The following is a 24804-nucleotide window of genomic DNA, read 5'->3' on the forward strand; positions in this document are numbered from 1 at the left end:
AGTGTGTAGCAAAAGAGTATGCACGTTCTGGGACGTACTTCGATGACGTCATGCAACGTGAACGAAAACGTGGTTGCCTACTCAGCCTATTGACTGTTAACAATATTTCATTCATTCTTGTAACTTATATCAAATATAATTTTACTTACTATTCCCATCTTTATTTCTCATCGTTTTTTTTTCACAATACATTTTACAATGTGTTCTACCAAGTTGAGGAGTGAAGCAGAGTGTCATTAGAACCAAACGCAGGTCGTTTGTGAGGCGGCTGGTTCTGACGTTCATGTGCAAAGCTACTTATTTTAAAGTCCAAATATTAAAAAGTTTATAGTATAACTATTGTTTAACGTATTTTATACTTACATATAACTCAAAAATACCCAGATGAAAATGAACCATGCTTTTACTACAGTAAAAGTGTAGGAACCATGTTTCTTTCGCTGGACTAATAAAGTAAACATTTCTACAGCCACAGTATTACTACAAATAAGCAAGAGGGTCAGTGTGGTTAAGCTCCTCCCTCCCGCACGCAATGGGTTGTGGGCAATATTAGCCGTTAGAGTGTGCATTGATCCAAAGAGTATAGAAGTACAAGAGGGGAAACTCTCATTCGTTTTTGGTGAACAGTCACTAGGTGGCGCTTCAGTAGCGCGGCCACCATTTTGGAATGAAAATTCTCACAGCCAATTCATTCTCAGTTCATTCACAGCGAAGCCAAATCAGAAGCGCAATAGTAAGTTTCTTAAATTAACATTTTGTTCACTTGCTACACTTACACAAAACGCTGTATTGTCTTGTATGTATGTTGATCAGAGAGAGACGCTGAGAGAGAGACGAAGAGAGGAGTCGCAAGCCCGAAGCTCCGTTGAGCTTATCAGCTAAATCCTATTTTTTCACTATCTTATTCCTATTTATATAATATAACTTATTAGTTTATCTTAGGAATACTTTACCTTGACGATTACTGAATTGTATTACTAAGCGAAACGATTTTATCACTAGTAACACCCAGTGTTAGCATATAGCCCGCTAGCATTTCTTACTGTCTGTTTACTTAAACCTGCCTTCGTTGGCGATCTAATGGCGGATTCATCCGAGGTATGCTTTTCTGATCTGTCCACACCAGATCGGGAAGCTGTGAAGGAGGTGCTGCCCAGCCTTCGCAGAGTCAGCGTGCCTCACATCACCCTGACCTCAGACGCTCGTAGGCGGCCGAGGCGTACTGGGAGCCAGCACCCGTCTCGATGCAGCTTCACGGACCGCGTTCAGGCGAACGGAGACGCCATCGCCCAGCATGAAAATGGTAAGACTCCGCTTGTCATTGTAACCTGCACTACTTGCCACATGTACAGTTTAGCTTCTTCCGTCAGCATAGAGGGGTTTACATGTGCTAAGTGTATTGAAGTAGTAAGGCTGACGGAGAAGGTTGCTGAACTAGAAGCGCGCATCCGAACGCTAGTTGAGGACAGTAAGACCGCTAATGTTAATGTTACAAACACTGTTTCGGGTGCGCCTAGTGTTAAGCGTAATACACATGGCTCGGTTCTGACTTCAGAGTCAAGGCGGCTGACTAACTGGGTGACTGTCAGGCGGCATAGTCACATTCGGCACCCAAATCACGCTCCTGTTTTAATATCAAACAGATTTTCTCCACTCAGCAATACACCGGCTGAGACGTCTGTTAAAAGTACCTTGGTTATTGGAGATTCTATACTCAGGAACGTTGACATTGAGGCACCAGCCACCATAGTCGATTTTATACCGGGAGCCAGAGCGTCTGACATTAGATCCAAATTAAAAGTGCTGGCTAATGCTAAACGTAAGTTTTCTAAGATTGTTATTCACGCCGGCACGAATGACACCAGACTCCGCCAGTCGGAGATCACCAAAGATACTATTAAAGAGGTGTGTGAAATTGCAAAAACAATGTCAGACAATGTAATTTGCTCTGGTCCCCTCCCCGCCTACCGGGGGGATGAAACTTACAGTAGATTAGTGTCTCTTCATGGCTGGATGTCAAAGTGGTGCCCTCAGCATAACGTAGGGTTTATAGACAATTGGAAGGATTTCCGGGGAAGACCTGACCTGCTAAAGAGAGATGGCCTCCATCCGTCTCCGGAAGGTAGTGCTATACTCTCTAGAAATCTGACCAATAGTCTTACTTTTGATATTGTCTGACTATCCAGGGCCCAGGTCAGGAAACAGACAGATCGGCTTACCCATCAGTCTGTTAGCTGCCTTGACATGTCAAGATCACATATATCCCAGCACATAGAGCCTTTTTTACCAGAGTACCAACACATCTCGACTGTGTCTATTCCTCGAACAAATAAATACAGAGCACCATTTACCTCGTCTCGTACAAATCTTATTAACATAAAATTAGAACACAATACATTAAAAGATGAAACTCAAATGTTAAAATTCGGCCTTCTTAACATTAGATCGCTTACCAATAAAGAACCTATTATCAATGAAATAATTACTGAGCAAAACTTAGATGCACTCTGTTTAACAGAGACCTGGCTTAAAGCAGACGATTACATCAGTTTAAACGAATCCACCCCACAAGACTATTATTATAAACACGTTCCTCGTCTAAAAGGGAGAGGGGGTGGTGTAGCTACAATATATAACAAAATGTTCAAAGTAAACCATAAATCAGAACTAAAATTTTATTTGTTTGAAATAATACTGTTAAACATGGAAATAGCTGATCGTAACAACAAACAGCTTTCGTTCATTTTAGCTACCATATATAGGCCTCCGGGCCACCACACAGATTTTCTTAAAGAAATAGCAGACTTCCTATCTGAGCTTACAGTCACTGTAGACAAAGCTCTTATCGTTGGTGATTTTAACATCCATGTGGATAACTCAAAAGATGCATTAGGACGTGCGTTTATGGATGTTCTAAATTCTCTCGGTATTAAACAAAACATGTCTGGACCCACGCATACTCGTAAGCACACATTAGACTTAATTCTGTCACTCGGACTCAATATTAATGACAACGAAATATCACCCCAGAGCGATGCCGTTTCAGACCATTGCCTTGTGTCATACACAATACTTCTAGATAGGACCGTTCAGTCTACAACATGCTACAGATTAGCCAGAACAATAATTTCCACCACTAAAGAAAGCTTTATTAGCACTCTTCCAGACCTGTCTCAAATGAAACATGTAGCAGATAACCGTGAAGATCTGGATATGATAATAGAAAACCTGAACAACGTTTGCTCTAGCACGATGGATGCCGTTGCTCCCATACGAAAAAAGAGAATCAAAGAAAAAACGCCAGCTCCATGGTATGACCATCATACTGCAGCCCTTAAAAAAGTAGCTAGAAAAATGGAAAGAAACTACCGAAACACAAAGTTAGAGGTATGGCGTTCAGCATGGAAAGAGAGTGTTCAACACTACAGACAGGCTATTAAAACCGCCAGATCTACCTATCTCAGTATGCTTATTAAAGAAAATCATAACAACCCTCGTTTCCTCTTTAGCACAGTTGCGAAACTGACTAGAAACAAAGAACAAACAGAAACCAATAGTAAATTCCAACACAATAGTAACGACTTCATGAACTTCTTTACTAACAAAATTATTTCTATTAGGGAAAACATAGAAACTACGCAAGCAGCCACCACTCTACCCAATAGTACATTGACTACTAGATTATCATACGAACATCTTGAGTCATTTAAACCTACTACAATAGAAGAGCTCTCTAAATTAGTAACGTCATCTAAATCATCGTCCTGTATATTAGACCCCATTCCCACAAAATTACTAAAAGAGGTATTTCATGTAGTGTCCGACACGGTACTAAATATCTTTAACTCATCGCTAGAATTAGGATACGTTCCAACAGCTTTCAAACTAGCAGTTATTAGACCGCTCATTAAAAAACCAAACCTTGACGAGGGAGATCTTAATAACTTTAGACCAATCTCAAATCTACCTTTTCTTTCTAAAATATTAGAAAAAGTAGTGGCAAGCCAGCTACGCACATTCATAGCGAATAATAATACATATGAAAAGTTCCAATCAGGATTCAGGCCCCACCATAGCACAGAAACAGTGCTGCTTAGAGTTACAAATGACCTCCTATTAACATCCGATCGTGGTGAAATCTCAATCCTTATATTACTAGACCTTAGTGCAGCCTTTGACACAATAGATCACAGAATCCTACTCAATAGACTAGAAAACTATGTTGGCATCAGTGGTCAGGCGTTAGCCTGGTTTAGATCGTATCTAACCAATCGATATCACTTTGTTTATGTAAATGAGGAAGAGTCCTATCACTCCCCTGTTAAATACGGCGTACCTCAGGGATCAGATCTAGGCCCTATCCTATTCTCGTTATATATGTTACCTCTAGGAGACATTATCAGGAAACATAACATAAGTTTTCACTGCTATGCGGATGATACCCAGCTTTACATCTCGTCACATCCTAGCGAAACCCACCAGTTTGCTAAGCTAACAGACTGCATTAGTGATATTAGGGACTGGATGGCACATAACTTTCTTATGCTAAACTCCAATAAGACAGAGATACTTATTATTGAACCAAATCGCTCCAAACATAATATGTCAGATTACAAGTTGCCCATAGATGGCTGCACGGTGGTGCCATCTTCCACGGTTAAGAATTTAGGCGTAATGTTTGACAGCAATCTATCTTTCGATAGTCATATCTCCAACGTCTGCCGCACAGCATTCTTCCATCTTAGAAATATCTCAAAAATACGCCATATGCTGTCTGCATCCGATGCAGAAAAGCTTATCCATGCTTTTATGACCTCTAGAATAGACTCGTTACTCGGGGGATGCCATGCAAATCAGGTAAACAAGCTACAGCTGGTTCAAAACGCCGCCGCAAGAGTGCTTACTCGATCTAAAAAGTATGACCACATTAGTCCAATTCTGGCATCTTTACACTGGCTACCAGTTAAATATCGCATACAATTTAAAATATTACTAATCACCTACAAAGCCTTAAATGGCCTAGCGCCCTCGTATATTAAAGAACTACTATCAGAATACAATCCACCACGTAAACTGCGATCACAAAATTCGGGTTACTTAATTATCCCTAGAATATCAAAAGTGTCTAAAGGTGGTACTTAGCCCCTAAGCTCTGGAATGATTTACCAAATAATGTTCGAGTATCAGACACAGTCGAACAATTTAAATCTAAACTTAAGACATTCTTCTTTAACAAAGCATTCACATAGACTGTCCAGTAAATGTACTTTTCCCGCAGTAGTTATTTTGTCTAGAACAAAGCACTCACATACCTCATATGGGTAATTTACTCTTGCCGCAATAGTTAGCCTGTCTGGAACCGAGCTGAATTAAACCACTATAATGTATGACACTTGCATTACATGCGAACAGCCCCTACGCTAATAGAATTCTGTTTTTGTCTCCCTATCTCGTCCTCGACCCTGAGGACAATGAGACAAACAGACCCAGTTCCTGTTGCTGTGAAGGTCATCGCACCACTGATCTACTGGCTGTCCTTCAACGTGACGCCCAACCGATGCGCGACCAACGGCCACCGGCTGAACCAGTTTAATCCGCTTACACGCTTCCTATCCCTACCGTGTCTATATATTATAAATATTAATATTAATTTCTCCCTAGGGTTTTTTGTCCTTCTAGGAGTTTTTCCCACCGGGTTTTCTCCTAGGGGGTTTTTTAGTCCCAGGGAGAGTCAGCCAGCTTTGGCTTAACTTAGCACTTTACTGTATACGTTACATTATTAATATGCTCGCTTACACGGTTTTTTATCCTTAGCCGCTATATTCTACTTCTTATACTATGTATTGATTTTCAATGTTCTCCTCTACATCTACTCATGTAAAGCTGCTTTGCAACAATTAACAATTGTGAAAAGCGCTATATAAATAAAATTGAATTGAATTGAATTGTTGTTATCAGTTGTGGAATCCAATCATTAAATAGATACACATTTGAGGTAGTTTTTTCTTGCTTTATTATGTAATTCTATTTTATGTTATTTCATATTATGTCAATGTTCAGCAGGAACTGGTACTCTCTCTCATGATCTCTCGCTGTTTTTTCTTCACATTTGAAGGGTTCCCAGTGATACAGGCATGAGGAGGCAATGGGAAGTTGCTATAGACGGTTTCATCGGATGCACGTGATACACGTCTGGATCCGAACCTTACTTCCGGTTTCGTTTTTTTTATGGTCTGACAAGTTACTAAACTGATCTCTTGAACGAATGCCTCGTCGAAAATAACAAATGTTTTGGTTTCCTATGTAATCTATGTGTTGTTTTTTTGCTTGTTATATAAATAAACTACGTTTAAAGAACTTTGTTGTTATTTATTCTTAGCGGAGTTTACCGGAAGTTACGTGCGGACCGCGACAGCTGCTTGTTTATGTTGTTACTGCTGAAACAGTCTATAAAACGGGAGGGTTTTGTTGTGACAGAGTCGTCAAAGCTCTGTAGCAAAGAGTATAGAAGAACAAGAGGGGAAACTCTGATTTGTTTTTGGAAACAGCCACTAGATGGCGCTTCAGTAGCGCGACCGCCATTTAGGTATGAAAATTCTCACAGCCAATTCATTCTCAATTCATTCATATTAAAATTAATTTAATAATCTAATTACAATACCCAAATACGTAAAAATTACATAAAAATTTTGTACTAAAGTACTTTTTACTTAAGTAAAAGTAAAAAAGTAGATGTTTAATGTACTTAAATATTAAATATAAACCAAAAAATTGAAATTATGAAATGTAGTGGAGTAAAAATTATGATAATATGCTTTGGAATATAAGTTTTCCAAAATAAACACTGATAAAATACAGATATGCCATACTTAAAGAGCATAATACAAAGTATTTTAGGATGAAAGCAGTATTTTTCAATGTGTGGCAGCGTCCTGTATCATAACTTAATCTCTGCCGCTTATAACAACTCAAACCGTGTGAAAATCCGGTAAGAATTATGGGAGTTATGATTATTCCTCATTAGAAATGAATGCAAGGGAGCGCACTGGAGACCCATCAAAGATGGCGGCCGCCCGATACGTCAGCTCCAACAGGCAGCTCAGTCCATAGACATCATATAGGTAGACGCCCTATCGACCGCTACTGCCTACTGGCGCGGTGAGATATGGGGCCGCCATCTTAGATCGGTCACCCGCTCCACTCAGTGTAATCTGTATGACTGGTGGATTGAGCTATCAGCGCATTTAATTAATCATATCTCAGTGAATACCGAACAGATTTTCACGCGGGTTTTTTTGCTGCAAAGGTCATTCATGGAGCTATGATATAGGACACATGGTTCGGCGTATTTTAACCCCTTATGTGCCGCAAATCCTGTTTGAGTGGGGGTGACAATGTGATGTACATCTTTAAATTAATATTTCTCTGGGATTCTTTGGGCTAGAAACCTAATCTTGGTCTTGTTTTAAAGAAGACAATTTAGGGTTTTTCACAAATGAGTTAGAACGTAAAAATATTAAATATAAATATTTTTATAGCCGTTTACCTTTATTTTAATATATCAAATTATGCAGTAACATATTAATTTATAAATAAAATTGCATAAAAGTTAATGTTTCACACAATAAATAATGTTAACATGAAGCAATATGTCTCAAGTAGTTGTGATCCAAATCACAAAAAAATTATGTTTGGGTCACAATTTTAATGGTTTTACCAACAACTGCCACTAGATTTTGCCACATACTCTTGTACTCTTCAAAAATATGTGGTGTAGGACATAAGATATTTTATAATTCACACACTATAAATATGACAAAGATGCAGAAACAGATAGTTGCAATAAAATAAGACTTTTTAATATGGTGAAGAAACAATTTAAAATGATTTATAAACCCCCCCACACACGCGCGCGCACGCACGCACGCACACATACACACACACACACACACACCCCTGAAAGAGGACTGTTTTCCAGAGCTTCTTTCCCGTGCTCCCTTTCTGTAGTTCAAGAGATGTGAGTTTGGCAACATGGTGGAGCCTTATCTTTAAAAACACAGACACAACCAGTGACAACGAGTCAGACTGATAGTTGTCGATTCCAAACCGAGTCTCCTCAATGTCCTCCCTACGAAGGAAAACATCCTCTGTCCCTGTTGACATCTTAGCTTTTTAAAGCTCGGCGGATCACGCAGCTCACAGCACCTTATAATAATAATAATAATAATAATAATACACATTTATATAGCGCTTTACACAATACTCACAACAGAGAAACTCTTGTAATTATTACTTTACTTTACCCCACTCTCCTTGCAGGGTGAACAGCGGCTGGTGCAGTAAACATAGCCTAGCGAACGTTAGCTGGCTACGATTTCAGTACAGTAAAATCAAAAAGCTGGCTCTTTCTCAATTTTCTGTTAATATTCTATTCACAAAATACAACCAATAGTACCGCGATGTTAAAAAGTACTTGTGAAAATAATCCTCCGGGCTCTATTTGCGATCGTCGGCCGATTAGAACAGGAAAATGCTCCACAGTGCTCTGACATCTTATCTGCTGCCATGCAACGAAACTAGGAGAACGACCGGTTTAAGATGGCCGCCGTATTTCTCAGTCCCCAGCGGCCAATAGGGCATCTAGTCTTCTATATGATATCTATGGCTCAGTCTACGAGGTGTCTACGTATATAATGTCTATGGCCGAAATCACCCATCGTCACTACGCACAACAGTCACATGACACGGAAGTGCTGCTGACGGTTCACGGGTGCTCCTGTATATCAAAAAACGCAGATTGTATTAATCTGTGTTGTAAAGTTTGTATTAGGAGGTAATGATGTCATCTGGTCCTGTGAGTTTATTTGGAGGTGCAGTGCCTGCAGATGTGGAGCTGCTCTCCAAACACCTAAAGGATCTAGACAGAGACACTTTCAAACAAATACTCGTAGGTAAGCTTATTTATTAATCTCGTTTGTATCCGTAAGTAGTAGTACTCTCTGTTTTCAGCATTGGATGTTCTGCACACCCATGCCTCCATCGTTGCAACTGGATGTCAGTGATCTATAGTCTTTATTGTGCACAGTGTGTTGCAACTGTAACAACACCCAGCCCCATCATGTGCTTATATTGTCTTGTTTTGTGAAATGTTCTGCTCTCTCACACAGCTGTGGTGAATGCTGTTGATGGTCAGGACTGCAGTGAGTCTATGAGGCTGATTGCAGAGAGTGGTTTAATCTCAGAGGAGACCTTTAACCATGTTGTGGCTGGATTATATGCCGTGATGAAAGAAGCTCTGTGTTTGCCTTCAATAAGACAAGAGGTTTGCCTTCATTCCTTTAACCGATGGCTCTACATTTGGTTCATTTAATTTATTTGCTTAAATATGGTCCTTTCTGGTCTAATCACAACCATGATAATATAGATTTATAACACACTCCTTCCACAACTGAAAACATAACATAAGACAGTACAACATTTACTGTACTGTAGGTGTCATGAAATGTACTTAATTTGAGAAATAACCATTGCGCTTTGAAATTGGCTGTAAGCAGTGTTGCCAGATTGGGCGGATTTTGAATTTGATTGTGCGGGTAAAAATTGGCTTGGCAGGTGTGCAAAATTTGGGCAGGTTTAAGATCAGTTGGGCGGGTGTGAAACGTGCATTTTATAGGCTAATTATTCAACAAAAAAACCTGCAAAAAAACAAGTGTGCATGTATTCCATCATGACGATACTAAACACATGCCAACTGCACGTGTTTGTGTTGACGGCATGTTGATGATGAGCCTGCGTTTAGCCAATCACAAGTGAAAGCAGCCAGCTCTGTCTCACCGGCAAAATTAAGATGTCAAAGTGGGAAAATATATAGAAATTATAGAAACTGGGAAAGTGACCCGAGCCTGAAGCAATGGATAATGCATCTAAATTGGAAAATAGCACTGCAAATTCTGCAACACAGACTCTGGATAGCAATGTATACACATCAGTTAATGCCGTTGGGGAATTATCGGAGCATTTCAGGTGCACAGAACCGGTTGTCGTTCAGTCAACCAGGCTGTACGTTATAGTTCTGAAAAGTTCAGATGTTCATGTAAAAAAAGATCATTCCTCAGCATTCTTGCAAGTTAACGCACCACCAACAGCATACTATTGTTCTGCATTTAAACGTTAAAGGAACAGTATGTAAGAAATTTATATCAATTAATCATAAAATGGCTCTGATATGTCACTAGACATTAAGAAATCATTTTCATTTCAAATACTTATATCACTCAAAACAGTGGTCCGGCCAGGATATTGTCATTTAAAAAGTGGAGTTGCAGCCCTCAACTGATGTTTATGTTGTCATGTTGTGTATTGGCCACCAGTTGTGAGATTGCAGTACCAGTTTTAGCCACAAGTTTTGTGATCGCAGTACCAGTTATGACCACAATCCTACATACTGTTCCTTTAAAAGTAAGACTATATGATCTCTCGTTCTCACTCACATACCTGTTTAGCAGGAGTAAAATACCTGTATATTATTAATTCAATTCAATTTTATTTATATAGCGCTTTTCACAGTTGTTAATTGTTGCAAAGCAGCTTTACAGGAGTAGATGTAGAGGAGAACACAGAAAATCAATAGATAATATAAGAAGTAGAATAATACAGTACAGTGCTAAGTTAAGCCAAAGTTGGCTGACTCTCCCTGGAACGAAAAAAACCCCTAGGAGAAAACCTGGTGGGAAAAACTCCTAGAAGGACAAAAACCCTTGGGAGAAATTTATATATATTTATATATATAGACACGGTAGGGATAGGAAGCGGGTAAGCGGATTAAACTGGTTCAGCCGGTGGTCGTTGGTCGCACATCGGCTGGGCATCACGTTGAAGGACAGCCAGTAGATCAGTGGTGCGATGACCTTCACAGCAGCAGGAACTGTGTCTGTTTGTCTCATTGGCCTTGGGGTCGAGGACGAGACAGGGAGACAAAAACAGAATTCTATTAGTGTAGGGGCCGTTCGCATGTAATGCAAGTGTCATACATTATAGTGGTTAAAGTCAGCTCGGTTCCAGGCTAACTATTGCTACAATAGTATATTACCCATATGAGGTATGTGAGTGCTTTTTTCTAGACAAAATAACTACTGCGGGAAAAGTACATTTACTGGACATTCTATGCTAATGTTTTGTTAAAGAAGAATGTCTTAAGTTTAGATTTAAATTGCTCGACTGTGTCTGATACTCAAACATTATTTGGTAAATCATTCCAGAGCTTAGGGGCTAAGTAGGAAAAGGATCTACCACCTTTAGACACTTTTTATATTCTAGGGATAATTAAGTAACCAGAATTTTGTGATCGCAGTTTACGTGGTGGATTGTATTCTGATAGTAGTTCTTTAATATACGTGGGCGCTAGGCCATTAAAGGCTTTGTAGGTGATTAGCAGAGGCGCACCTTGTCAACAGGCAAGGCAGGCAACTGCTTGGAGCCCCGAGCCACTAGAGGGCCCCCGAGTTTGTTTCTCGGATGGCTAGCTACACAGATGAACAACATGACTGCATATCAAAATTCCGATTGGATGGAATGTTGATTGACATTGGCTTAGCCCAGTCAAAATCCAACCCAGGTGGATAACTTGCCAGTTTTAAAAATGAACGTAGCGAATGGGTGACTATGTATCATTCAGTCGTAATGTCGCAGTTGATCCGTATGGATCACAACCCACGGTTTGGCTCGCATGTGATTGCCAGATTAATACGCAAATTTAAATAGGAAAAGTTTATCATTTGCACGTGTTTCAAAGGCTTGCAAATGATAACACTCAAGTGATTTAAAACAATTTAACCGCATATAAAAGGCGCTAAAGTGAGCAGCCCTCTGTACCCACATGTGGTTTAATGTGCACGGTCCAGCTCCAGTCAGGCACGTGCCCAAGTGTAAATCTTCTGGTGTAAATCTCAAGTTTAAATTTTAACAGTTAACTAGTGCAATCCTTTACAAAGACAATCGCGGCAAAAACAGATCTATATGCAATGTAGTTACCCAATTTACGGTTGTAAAAGCGACGAAGCAGTCGCAATGACGCGTGCACGCACGTATTCATGTCCGCGCGCATCTTTGCGTTCATTCGCGCACAACCGCATTCAAAAGACGCCACGCGAGTGAGGTAGCTTATGAAAACATGACGAGACTAAAGGAAGTTTCTAAATAACAATGCTAATTTTATTTTGACTCGATCATTATTGGCTTCTGTAGATATACATCAGAAATGTTTTGTGCAAAGCAGGGAAAGGGAAGCAGAAAGGAGAGATGATGACTTCATTAAGGGAGGTAAGACAAATTACATCCCCACCCTGTCAGGTCTCAAACATTATCAAACAAATCTCAGAAAAACCTTTTGTCAAGTCTGTAGAATTGCATTGTTGCTGAGAAAATCAACAGATGTATGTGTTATACTGTTCTGTATTTTCAGATATGAAATTAATATTTAGTTTACTAATATTTAACTCTGGGACACTAACTTACATAACAGTTAGCAGTAACTATGACTGAGATTATTTAGTAGCAGTCATAAAATGACTGGTTTCTTAAAATATTCTTGTAAAAATATTCTTGTAAAAATAAGTAATTAATCATTGCTATCATTGTATAATGTAGAAAATATTTCTCTGCTGTCATTATTTCCAAACATGTTATGCCATTTATGCATCCAAACATGTTAATAATGTTAGGTATGATGAGGATTATATGTATCTTTCGCAGTAACTATTGCACTGTAGAATAGTGGCAAAGGATATTGTATAGAAGTATTGCACACTTCTTGTACACAGGGAATTTTCTGCTTGGGGCCCCCATAGACCCTAGAATCGCCTCTGGTGATTAGTAATATTTTAAATTGTATGCGATATTTAACTGGTAGCCAGTGTAAAGGTCTTGACACACAGGGACGTTTTTCGTGCGCGTTTATCGTCGGCGTTTAACGTGACGTTTTTCTGCTTTCACACCTGTTAGATCTGGTCTCCACACCACAGACAAAATAAAAAATGATCCAGCCCCGGACACCAGATCACATCAGAAAATATAAGTTTACTTTGTTAAAGCATCTGTCAGATACAAGGCTGATCAATCGTTGCTAGAGGAGAGCATAAACAGAGTCGTGAGACGGAGGTTTAGATGATAAAAATAGAACAGAGTTTTATTGATGGACAGATAGTTTCAGTTGCATATGCCTCAATGTTCAAACCTCGTCTAACCCAGGAATACAGCATGCACGGTTATATCCAAAATTGCTCAGCTGCATCATCCCTTAGACCTTGGGCTTCCATAAACATTCTCTTTATCTATCTTGTTTACACACAGACAGAACAGCTCTATGAAACTTAACCACAAAGAGACATATAAAATATAGAAATACAATGAATTAATGAATGATATAATAAAATATAGAAATATAATAATGAATGAATAAATGAATAATGAATAAAAACAATAATGAATAAAATAAATTAATAAACAATAATGTAGTAATAAAAATGATAATAATGAAATTGATAATGATAAAATAATATTAAATAATCAAATACAATAATTAAATGGATAAAAACTAATGATTATAAAATGATTATGATGATTATGTAAATAAATGATTAAAGATAAAAAACACAATAATAAAAACATTCTGCATGTGAGGATCTAAGGTAGGATCCTTCACTCCCCCCTCTTAATCATATATGACCAAATTAAATGATTATTGCAAGCAAACTTTCATAATCTTTATCAAAATGTATCTTTGAAAAGCTTGGATGGTACCTATCCATACTTTTCCCTTCTACACATTCTTAAAAGAACAGGTCATTTCCGTCATTCCGCATACCAGCGTCGGTTGAGGGAGTGTGTCTTACACTGGATAATGGCCTTGATGGGCCTGTCACAGTCAAGTGTCTAATAAGTCAAATCAACACTTTTATGGCAATGCACAAGAGCAAGATGATAAACACTCCTGAAATTACAACTACCAAAGGTGCCTTCAGATGATTCCAAAGTGGTCCTCATATTGATGTAAACCACGCATCCCAATCGGATGAGAAAAGACCATGGTCTTCATTTAGTTTAGCTACTTGTTCGTGTAAAACTTTAGCAAGATTATGAACCACTTTCCCAGAACCGTCTGGAATGTATAGGCAACATTCGGACATTCGGCCGCAATTACCTTACATGTGCCCCCCCTTGAGAAGCCCATAGCATGTCAAGCGCCATTTGATTCTGCAAAACAACTTTTCTAATTGCATTTACTTCGTCCGAAATATTAGCAATAGAAATGAGAGTGGCATTCGCTGTATCTTCAAATGCTTCATTTAATGCTTGTACTTCGTTTTGTAAATCAGTTACTTCTCAAAATGGAATAAATCTTCCTGACCATTTCTCAGTATCAGAAATCAAATGTTTAGTATGTCTCATGATTAAGTGCTGTTTCACATAATCCTCTGACACTACTCATATGGCTGATAAAGGTACAAATAACAGGTTACCTCTCAACCCTTAGGAAGTAATGGATAAGCTTTGTTACCAGAAACGAAGTGTGTACCATTAGGAGTAATTAGTGTTTCATTTGTCATTATCAGAAGAGCTTTGTCACATCTGGAAAACTGGAAACGCATTTCTAGTTTGTGATGTTTACCCCGTTTCCTTCAATATCAGAAAGAATTCCCTTCAAATTTACATTTAGAACAAATAGATGGCTTGATTCAGTACTGTTGTACACAGGTAAATACCAGGAATTACTTGGATGGGATAACTTTTTGTAGTGGCAAACACTGCTTGTTGAATAGCAGACTGCTTTCCCATGAATAATCGACAACCTTAAAAAAACACATTTGTACGAATTTGACATTATCAGTAGTTCAATAATCATACACGTTGACACCAACTTCGCCTTGTGATTTGGTACAATTAGAATTCCCCCCAAAAAATCATGAAAATATACTCTTTACCACCCCTAAATGCCTATGCTATGGCCATTTCCAACTTTAACAACTTCCGCCATTTTCAGCATCTCTTCCCAGCAATAGGGCATAGTGAGATAAACAAATTGTCTGGTAAGGTTGCAACTTTCATACCAAAACCATCAACTGTGTAAACCACTTAGAGTGTTCAAAGATGGAATAGAGGTGTCGATTATCAAATCAATTAGAATTTTACAAATGTTACCCATGTTACTTTGTTCAATGATGGAGATCAAATCAGATAGCGGTAATATACGTACATACAGATGTAGACTTTTGAAGAAAAGATTGTCATATCCAACAATTGGAAATATTAGACATCTTAGCGTATGTATGAGCTAGAGTTACTGCCGAATTAAGATTACTGTGATTTCCATGGATGAAATAATGACTCTGAATTGTGAATCAGAAAAGAAATCAACACAGCAAATAACATTGTGTTTGTGTTAATTTGGCTCATACACTTCAGTGTCATAATTAAAAATGACCCATTTGCCTAGTTTTAATCTGGATAAATTTTGTATAACAGCCAAGTGTCTTAAATTTCAACACAAAACCCTGTACATATGTTAATTAATGGCAATACAAATACTGAGTGCATACAGTTAGAGTGAATCCATGAATCATTCTGAACAGATGTGAAACACACATCACATCTCTGACTCTGTGTCATGTCATGAAGACAACACTTGCAACTGTGTCAGTTGTGATTCTTGAAACTCAGAATGTCTCTGTTCATGGAATCAACTGGAATCCACGAAGTCTTGCCAGTCTGTCCTTCCGGCAGAATCTCGAAGTACAGCGGAGTTCCAACTGCTGTCTGCTGGAGGTTGGCGCCAATGAGACTCGTAAACATAAGGCTTTATTTTTCAGCGAATTTCTTGAAGGCCGCCGACATATATCTCTGCGAAAACATAAAAACAAAAGAGAGGAAAACAAGAGAGCTCCATGGCCAAAAAACAACTTTGTATAAACAAATTTATTAGGAAATATCTTGTTTTGACTATTGCTAGGAAATATCTTGTTTTGACTATTGCTAGTAAATAACTAGCTTTGACTCCCATAGAAACTATAGACACCCTCAGACGACTAGGCTGGTTCTGGAGAAGCTAAACATTTGCCCCCCACCCCATATCTTCAACATGAGGTGTCCCCCCCGTCCTAAAAAACGGGGATCTTCTCATGACCCTCCATCCCACAGCATTTCGCCTGTCTAAGATTTGGGGAGTATAAGCTAATTTGCATCTAGTTTTACCTAGCAACTTCACTGCTGAGTTTTACTGGTGAATTTTATTATTTTATTGCTGAAGGGGTACCTAGCAATAAGAATCGCCTTATTTTGGTTTTAGACCTGAGTATTGTTATTTTTATAAATTATTTGCCCTGGCACAATATTATGTTGTACATAATTTTTACAGCATCCTGAACCTGATTTTGCTTTTTTTTTGTACCGCTTCAGTCAAAGCCATACAATATGTAAAAAGAGAATCTGATATTAAATGTAAATTTACTTCTGCAAGGTCTGAAGTTCATGGCAGCTATGCCATTGAATCCCCAAAAGCCTACAGACTTCCTGAAATACCTGACCAGTAAAGTATTTACCCTGATCAGAATCAATAATGTTTAATTTCATCTGGAATGATGTCTCGAACCAGCATATTAGCCATTAAGGCAAAGCCTTTCTTTGTGAAAAAAACCTTTACACCAAACAAGAAAATTATCAGTTATAATTGTAATATCTTGATAACCCTTGCATTTAGGTAAGGTTATAAAGTCACTCTGCAATTCACAAATTCACAAAACAGCCCTGAGGTGTTCTGCTTACAACTGATAGAATTTGGGGGTGCCAAATTGTGTTTTTGAGAAGTTACGCATCCGCAAACAATTTCTTTAGCATGTTTCCTAAAACCCCTCGCCCACCAATTTGCATTAAAATGTAAACACATTTGAAAAACACGCCTAAGCGTCCGACACTGTATATCTGTGTGACCAAATAAGGAAAAGACTTCTGGATTTACAAATCGGTGTTAAAATTTCCAAATATTGTCATCCGCCAATTTGCAACTATTTTCAAATCATTCTCATTTCTCCTTTCTGGAGCAGTGAATTTGAAAATCAGCTTCTCAGCTATGTCTGTGAGCTGTGAGTAGTTTGTCACCATAGATGACACATTTGAGCAGTAAGAGTTCATGCCGTTCATGCGGCTGGCAACCGTAGCTGCCTGGTCAGCAAGGTATTCCCTTTAATATCACTAGAATCTCCCTTCAGGTGGGCTTTTACCGCAACCTGTTCCCGGGACATCTCAGGAAACCTCTCTGCTGCCAACCTGCTCGAGATTTATGCACAGCTCCCCAGGCATAACAAAATATTAAATATAAATGTTAGGTTTTCTGTTACTAGCCAATTCACATGTTTTTTGTGATTTTGCCTTTCATTTCCTTTTTGTCCACAAAAGATAAACATCATTGTAAATCAAATTGGAATTTGTAAGTGACAAATTGTCTAAGAACACTTAATGTTTGTATAATATCTACACAGTCACAATCATGGCTGTTTGGAATTGCTTCAGACAGACCAAGTAGTTTAGCTGGATTTGATGGTGTGCCTTCTTCAATGTCATACGAGCAGCTTTCTCTAAAAAGATAATAAAGCATAAACAGATTATGTTTATCAAATGGTTATCTTTTGACCAAGCAAGGCCAAATACACTGCCTGAATCGCTCGTAAACAAGGCCCCAGCTTTGTAAAACAAAGTCAAGTTGAGTTGTTGTGAATAATACCCATACAGTACAGGCTAATTTCGATCTTCTTGTATTAAAACAGATGTCATATTACCCCTTTGTTCGTTTACATACAATGTAAAAGACTTTCTGTGATTAATCATGCAAGTGCAGGAGCTTCGCATAAGGCTTCTTTCAATCCCTCAAAAGCTATTTTAACTTCAGGAGTCCAGTTAACTGAGTCTTGGGCCTTTGGATTACCAAATTGTTTAAGGGTTGTGATTTTTCTGCATACCCTTCAATCTAATTACATTTGTAATTACATAAACCCAGAAAAGAAAGAGATCTCAGCTCTTGAATAGTTGTTAATAGATGTTTTTTTTTTTTATAACCTCACAGTGACTAGGTGTTATTCGCCTTTTACCCTGCGATACACTTTGAATTTGGGTCAAAGATTACTTCTGTTTTGTTTTGTGATCTTTATTGTACAAGAAATCAAATAACCTGACGTCTCTCTCATGTTCAGCCTTGTCTTCTGAACAAATCAAAATATCATCAATATATTGAATGATGTCTGATGTTAAATCTAAATCTTTCAAATGTCTTTGATATCTTAAATGTCTTTAATGTCTTTAACAAAGACTGCTGGTATCTTTTTTACCTTAAATTGTAAAAGCAAATAATGATGAAATTTCTTTTACAATTGGTATAGACCAAAATCCATTAGTCACATCAAACACTGTTAACCATTTGTGTTCCGGTTTTATCAAGCTGAAACTTGTTGATGAGTCAGACACAAGAGGTCTTATCTTATCAATGTATTGGTTTGCTTTGCTTCTCTATAATCAACTGTGAGTCTCCATGATCCATAACTGCCATATTACATTTTAATTCTGAATTGCAAATCTGAATTCAAATTAATTAACACATCCAAACCAAGTAATGGCTGAATAATGTCACCTACTACACTGCAACAGTGACTACATGTGGGACTAACTGAAAAATGAGAGGAAGATCTAAACATCATGGATGAGTCCCCATTTATGTTACGAACCCCTGCCCAAAATATGCTTATCGGAAAAGGGTTAAGCAACATAAATGACACGTGACACTCACTCACACATCTCATTTCCCCTATTCTCGACAGGTGATTAAATGTTTAAATTATACTTAAATTTTACTTTAACACAGAGAAACATCAAAATAGAACACAAGTTATCTCGATAGGCCAACATCATGACGCACACAGAATTCACAGCTCCGTACCGCACAGCAAAGCTGCTGCCTAGGCCATAACACTGTGTTTCTCTGAGAAATTTCAAACTTTCTCCTGTTGCTTCTGTAACATGAAGCTTCGTTTCTGATTTTAGAGAAACTTCTGTAAGAAAATCAGATGGAAAGATTGTTATCTCTGCTTTTTATCAATGAGAAGATAAAATATGTATTTAAAATATGGACTCATAACATATAAAATAGAGTAGGCACATAAGCACTCTCTCTAAAAAGCTTTAAAGAGAGAAGAGAAAAGCTTATCGTTGTTTTGTTTTTACTTCAGCAATTGCTGGAAGAACAGATACAGCGCCTCACAAACCCCCTCCTTCGCTCACACAAATGTTCAGTGATTTTTAACACTTTCATTTATCCTTCATTTACAACTTGCAATTTCATTTCAAACTACTTACTATTGTACTACTATTGTACCTTCCTACATCAAACCAAACCTAAAGGTTTATCCAAACATCTCTTTTAGCTCTATCGTCAGTTAAATGTTCACTACTCAAAGTTTCACCAAGAACCTCTTCAAACTTTTTCCTGTCTGCTCATAACAGATTGACTGAAACTATGCTGAACCCATCTCTGACCAATAAAGAAAATTAAATCTCTTTCAGAGCTTCCAAACAGTTAAAACTGATCTTGGATTTAACATTCCCTACTTCCTTTGACCATCATAAACTTACTCCACTTACTCTAACCTTCATACACTTACTTTGAGCCCTCAACTCTATGAAAAACAGCACACTGTCTTTCACACACACCATTCGTATCTGAACATAAATTTACTGAGCATATTTTATTTAGTTAACAAAATGAGAGTTGAAACACTTTACCTTTATTTTACCCATTAAAATTTTTGAAAAATATTCTGTGGTTGTGTACGCTCCTGTGGAGCTTAATGAAATAGTCCTTTTATCAGACAGTTGATAGCAGCTGTAATCTTAACTCTAATTTGGAAGATTCAACCACAAATTTATAATCCTGTCCCTTAACTGTTATGTTTATACATGGCAAATTTCGAAAAGCAACTTCCTTAAACATTGTACAATTAAACGGCATATATCATATATATCATCGTATATTAACTGGCATTTGCAAAGGCAGATCTTCATTGCCAAGCACAGTATAGAAGTAGCAAAACCAAAATACAATTCTCATCTGAACTCACGAAGGACATGATTTACCCTTTTACAAACATCATTGTCTGTGTCAAAATCTGAAACTGGTTGTTTGGATGTCACTACCAGTGTTGCATGCATTGATGTCACTACCAGTGTCGTATGCATTTAAAATCTGGTAAAACTGACGTAATTTCCTTTTGATTAACAAAGAGTTGTAACTTAAACATAAGCCATTTTAGATTTTAGTTTATTTTCAAACTGAGCTTTTAACTTTTGACTCTCTATCTAATAACCCCTTCAGCATTCCCTCCATAACTTCTTTTATCTCTGTTATGTTTGTCTTGATTTTACATTTTCACTTTTCAATTTCTACATTTAGACAAAGTGACAAAAATCCAAGGGATACGCTTCGATTCTCGGGTTATCATTTTTTGAATTTTACACATGTTTTTTTTTTTTAACTCTTTATATACGTCTTTAATATGTCTTTACTTTTACCTTTGTCTTGGGAACCTAAAGACCGCTCAACGTACTTTGATGTTATATTTAGCAACTGAATTTTTCTTTTTCCTCTTGTTTGATCTAAAAGTTCTCTTTCAGCTGTTGTTTTAGCTAGCTTTTTAATTATATCATCTAGCTTGATCTCTGTCTCTGACTGCTCCATTATCAAAGTAATATAATCTGACCAGTAGACAAGTTACCAACACAGTACGTACTGAATTTTCCAAAATGTCAGAACAGAACACACTCACTCTTGCTTTTGCTTAAGTGGATGAGTCAGGAGAGAGGACACCGGACCAGCCAAGGTTAACCCTCCGTCTTCACTCGCGGCTTGGAGTCAGCAGCCAGTGGTCTGGAAACATTTACATCTGGATGTGCGAGAGAAAATCCCGACTCCTCGTTCGGATAGAGACAACAAAAATGTTTAAAAAATGTTATTCTATCCTGCCGACTACGCCATAACTGTTAGATCTGGTCTCCACACCACAGACAAAATAAAAAACGATCCAGCCCCGGACACCAGATCACATCAGAAAATATAAGTTTACTTTGTTAAAGCATCTGTCAGATACAAGGCTGATCAATCGTTGCTAGAGGAGAGCATAAACAGAGTCGTGAGACGGAGGTTTAGATGATAAAAATAGAACAGAGTTTTATTGATGGACAGATAGTTTCAGTTGCATATGCCTCAATGTTCAAACCTCGTCTAACCCAGGAATACAGCATGCACGGTTATATCCAAAATTGCTCAGCTGCATCATCCCTTAGACCTTGGGCTTCCATAAACATTCTCTTTATCTATCTTGTTTACACACAGACAGAACAGCTCTATGAAACTTAACCACAAAGAGACATATAAAATATAGAAATACAATGAATTAATGAATGATATAATAAAATATAGAAATATAATAATGAATGAATAAATGAATAATGAATAAAAACAATAATGAATAAAATAAATTAATAAACAATAATGTAGTAATAAAAATGATAATAATGAAATTGATAATGATAAAATAATATTAAATAATCAAATACAATAATTAAATGGATAAAAACTTATGATTATAAAATGATTATGATGATTATGTAAATAAATGATTAAAGATAAAAAACACAATAATAAAAACATTCTGCATGTGAGGATCTAAGGTAGGATCCTTCACACCCAAACGATTTTTACTGGCGCTGAGCCAAGTGAGGTGCAAATTCACCCCCTGGACATTAGATGGCGCTTAATACAAAACAGATATATGCCGGTACACAAGGGGGCGCTGCGAAACTTTATGCTTCTGTTCTGACACTCACTTGTCACACAGAAGAAGACCACACGCTAGTCAAAAACAAGTCATATGCTTGCTTTTAACAAAACATGGATATTACTAGTAGCAGCTCGATTTCTAGCAGCAGCAACTGTACAAAGACTACTTCAACTCACCATCAGCTACTTGACAGTATGATCATGTGAACCATGATTTTTTCAGATAAAAGCAAACTGTGCATTGGAGTTATAGTCATTATAATTACCATTTTGAAAACGGTGTGTTTATAATATAAATAAATATATATATATTCTTTGTACACAAAATATAAGGTAATGGGTGATCCGATGTGTGTATTTTTAACTAATCTTTTACAAGCACTTTCTCTTGTTAACAATTTTCTCACATTTCCTGCCAAATGTATTGTATTTTTTGATTTGGCTAAAGAAGTAGGTATGTAGTTATTACAATAAGAGGTCAACAATACTGATGTACAAATATATGCATAGTGTCAAAATGGCACGTTATTTTCAATTCGTTTTTTTAATCAAACATTTATTTTTGTGAATGAACTGCAGTTTGCAATAACAATCAGAGACATGACAGTAACATCAAATAAAACAGGAGTCAAAAAATGTTGGTCCAGAAAAGTCACAATGACTTTAGTGCAACTGAACGGTAGTGCAAATCAACATTTAGAAATTAGACATTTTCAAATGAATTTCTTAAATGTATAATCACTTAAAATACATAAGTAAAATGGTATATAATAAACATTAATTTGTGTGAACAAGAACTGGCAGAGCTGTAGAGCAAAAAAAGTCACAATGATAGAAGTCTAAGTGAACTGTAGTGCAAATAAACATATGTATGAAATGTACATGTTCAACTGTATTTCTTGAATGTATAAACATAAAAAAAAAAACTAAATAAAATGGTATATAATAAACATCTATAGGTGTGACCAAAAACTGGCAGAGCGCTCCTTCTGTGCTCCTCTTTCTTCTGTGCACTGCTTTAAAAATTTTTCCCTTTAGCATCTTTTAATAAGAGGTACCTCTCCAGAGGTTTGTCTCGGACTGTTTTCTTTTGTTTAGATTGGACCTTGTCACGGCTGGTGCTGGATGATCCTGAAGACGTGCTTGCTGGGGCCTCCTCACTTTTGCTCACATCATTTTTAGCAGAAATATTGCTGTGAACACTGTAAAGATAAATGTAGTTTTCATCAGAATCAATCTTTCACACTGAGGGCCATGCCACGATATCCATGAGGTCAATATTTGATTACAAATGTAATTTAGATTCATGGTATTTTATCTGACTAAACAAACTAGGTTACCTATACACAGAACACAAATTAACCTCCTAAAACCCGACCTTTGGTTTGGCTTGCATTTTAGATTTCTTCCAGTTATTTTTTTGGTTAAGAAATAAGCAATGAATGTAATAACCAAATATTTTTCTTTGAACATGAAGCAGTGTAATTGTCCACGTTTGTGTACAACAGGTTCCAGTTACACACAAAGTATTATGGTGCAAACAACAAAACGTGATATCACACGGTGTACAGGGAACATGCATGGTATGAAGTTAATCATGTTCAATGTCAGTGCATTACATATTGTAATGTAATGCACCAATAATCATTTTATTACTTGCACAGTTATAATGTAGATTTGCACTACTGGACTGTATATTTCATACTCCCTGTTCTTTTGCACTGCTGGACTACTTGAATTGCATCGTTTGCACCCCTGTACTATGTACTGAATATTAGAATAACTATTCACTGCACAATAACTTATGCCATTGCACTCTTAACTGACTAGTTACAATCCAAATTCATTCATGCACTACTTACATATTAATTTCACTACTGTTCTGTATAGCTTAATTTATTATGTACATATCCATTTGTAAATTTCTGTGTATTATGTTCATAGTACCACCCATAGTAAGTTTTTACATCGTATTACATAATCCTGAACCTACACAAATACTGATATCCTGCACTTTTTATAATGCTTTTGCACTTCTGGTTAGACCTAAACTGCATGTCGTTGCCTTGTACTTGTGTAATGACAATAAAGTTGAATCTAATCTTATGATATAGCCCACACAGCTATGTATTCTTATGTTCATATATCACGTTACCTTCGAAATTCAGTCGATGTTGTGAGGAACTCCGACACCTTCATAAACCTCCACAGCCTCAATGCTTCTTTGTGTGTTTACCTGGTCCACGTGCTCCGCAAGACCATTTTGTGCTTGAGCGCCACCAAGTCGTGTTTTACTGGAACGTCAGCAGCGCCAGGCACGTGAACCAAAGCGGAAATCTCATTGGTCGGACAACTTTTAACGCGCCGCGTCAAACCAAAAAACCGTGTCCCAGGCGTTTTTCTGAAAATGACGCATTTGCGCCTCGCGTTTTACGCGTGGGTGTGCGCACTCACATTGGGGCTCGTTCTTGAGTCACGAGACGTTAAACGTCGAATATCTAGCCCCCCCCACGCGCATCAAAAACCCACCGCAATGGAGATTCAATCACAAAATTATTAACAGTGACAGTCATAAACAGGGTTGTCTGGATTACTTTTTTACTTAATGTTTGAAACAGCAGGTTATCAACTTATGAATAACAAACTTATATATATAAAAAACGATTCAGAAGAACAGTTACAAACAATAACGTGACAACTTAAATAGCAGCATGAGTATATAGGCAGACGCAAACGTAATTAGCGCCCGCAGATTTCGGCAGAAAACTCCGCGGAATTCCGCGGATTTAATGCCCGTCATTGACAAGCACACATATCCCGCGCTTGTGTCAGCACATGATCATTTCAAATCCGTTTACAAGACAAATGCTGTTGTTGTTTAATATAAAGTTTACATTGCGTTGTAAAAATGATGAAATTATCTTCATACATGC

At 37.5% G+C, this 24804-nt stretch overlaps 1 protein-coding gene across 1 annotated transcript in view; it reads left to right on the plus strand.

Moving 5' to 3' along the window:
* The first annotated feature begins 8724 nt into the window (after window positions 1–8724).
* Window positions 8725–24804, plus strand: part of commd5 (COMM domain containing 5) — a 59989-nt gene continuing 43909 nt past the window's right edge. The window contains exons 1-2 of the mRNA XM_065253810.2: window positions 8725–8951; window positions 9168–9322. Of these exons, the coding sequence (XP_065109882.2) occupies window positions 8837–8951; window positions 9168–9322 (270 nt within the window). The 5' untranslated portion in view covers window positions 8725–8836. The remainder of the gene's footprint in view (window positions 8952–9167; window positions 9323–24804) is intronic.

Source organism: Paramisgurnus dabryanus, chromosome 16, assembly GCF_030506205.2.
Source record: "Paramisgurnus dabryanus chromosome 16, PD_genome_1.1, whole genome shotgun sequence".
Taxonomy (NCBI): Eukaryota; Metazoa; Chordata; class Actinopteri; order Cypriniformes; family Cobitidae; genus Paramisgurnus; species Paramisgurnus dabryanus.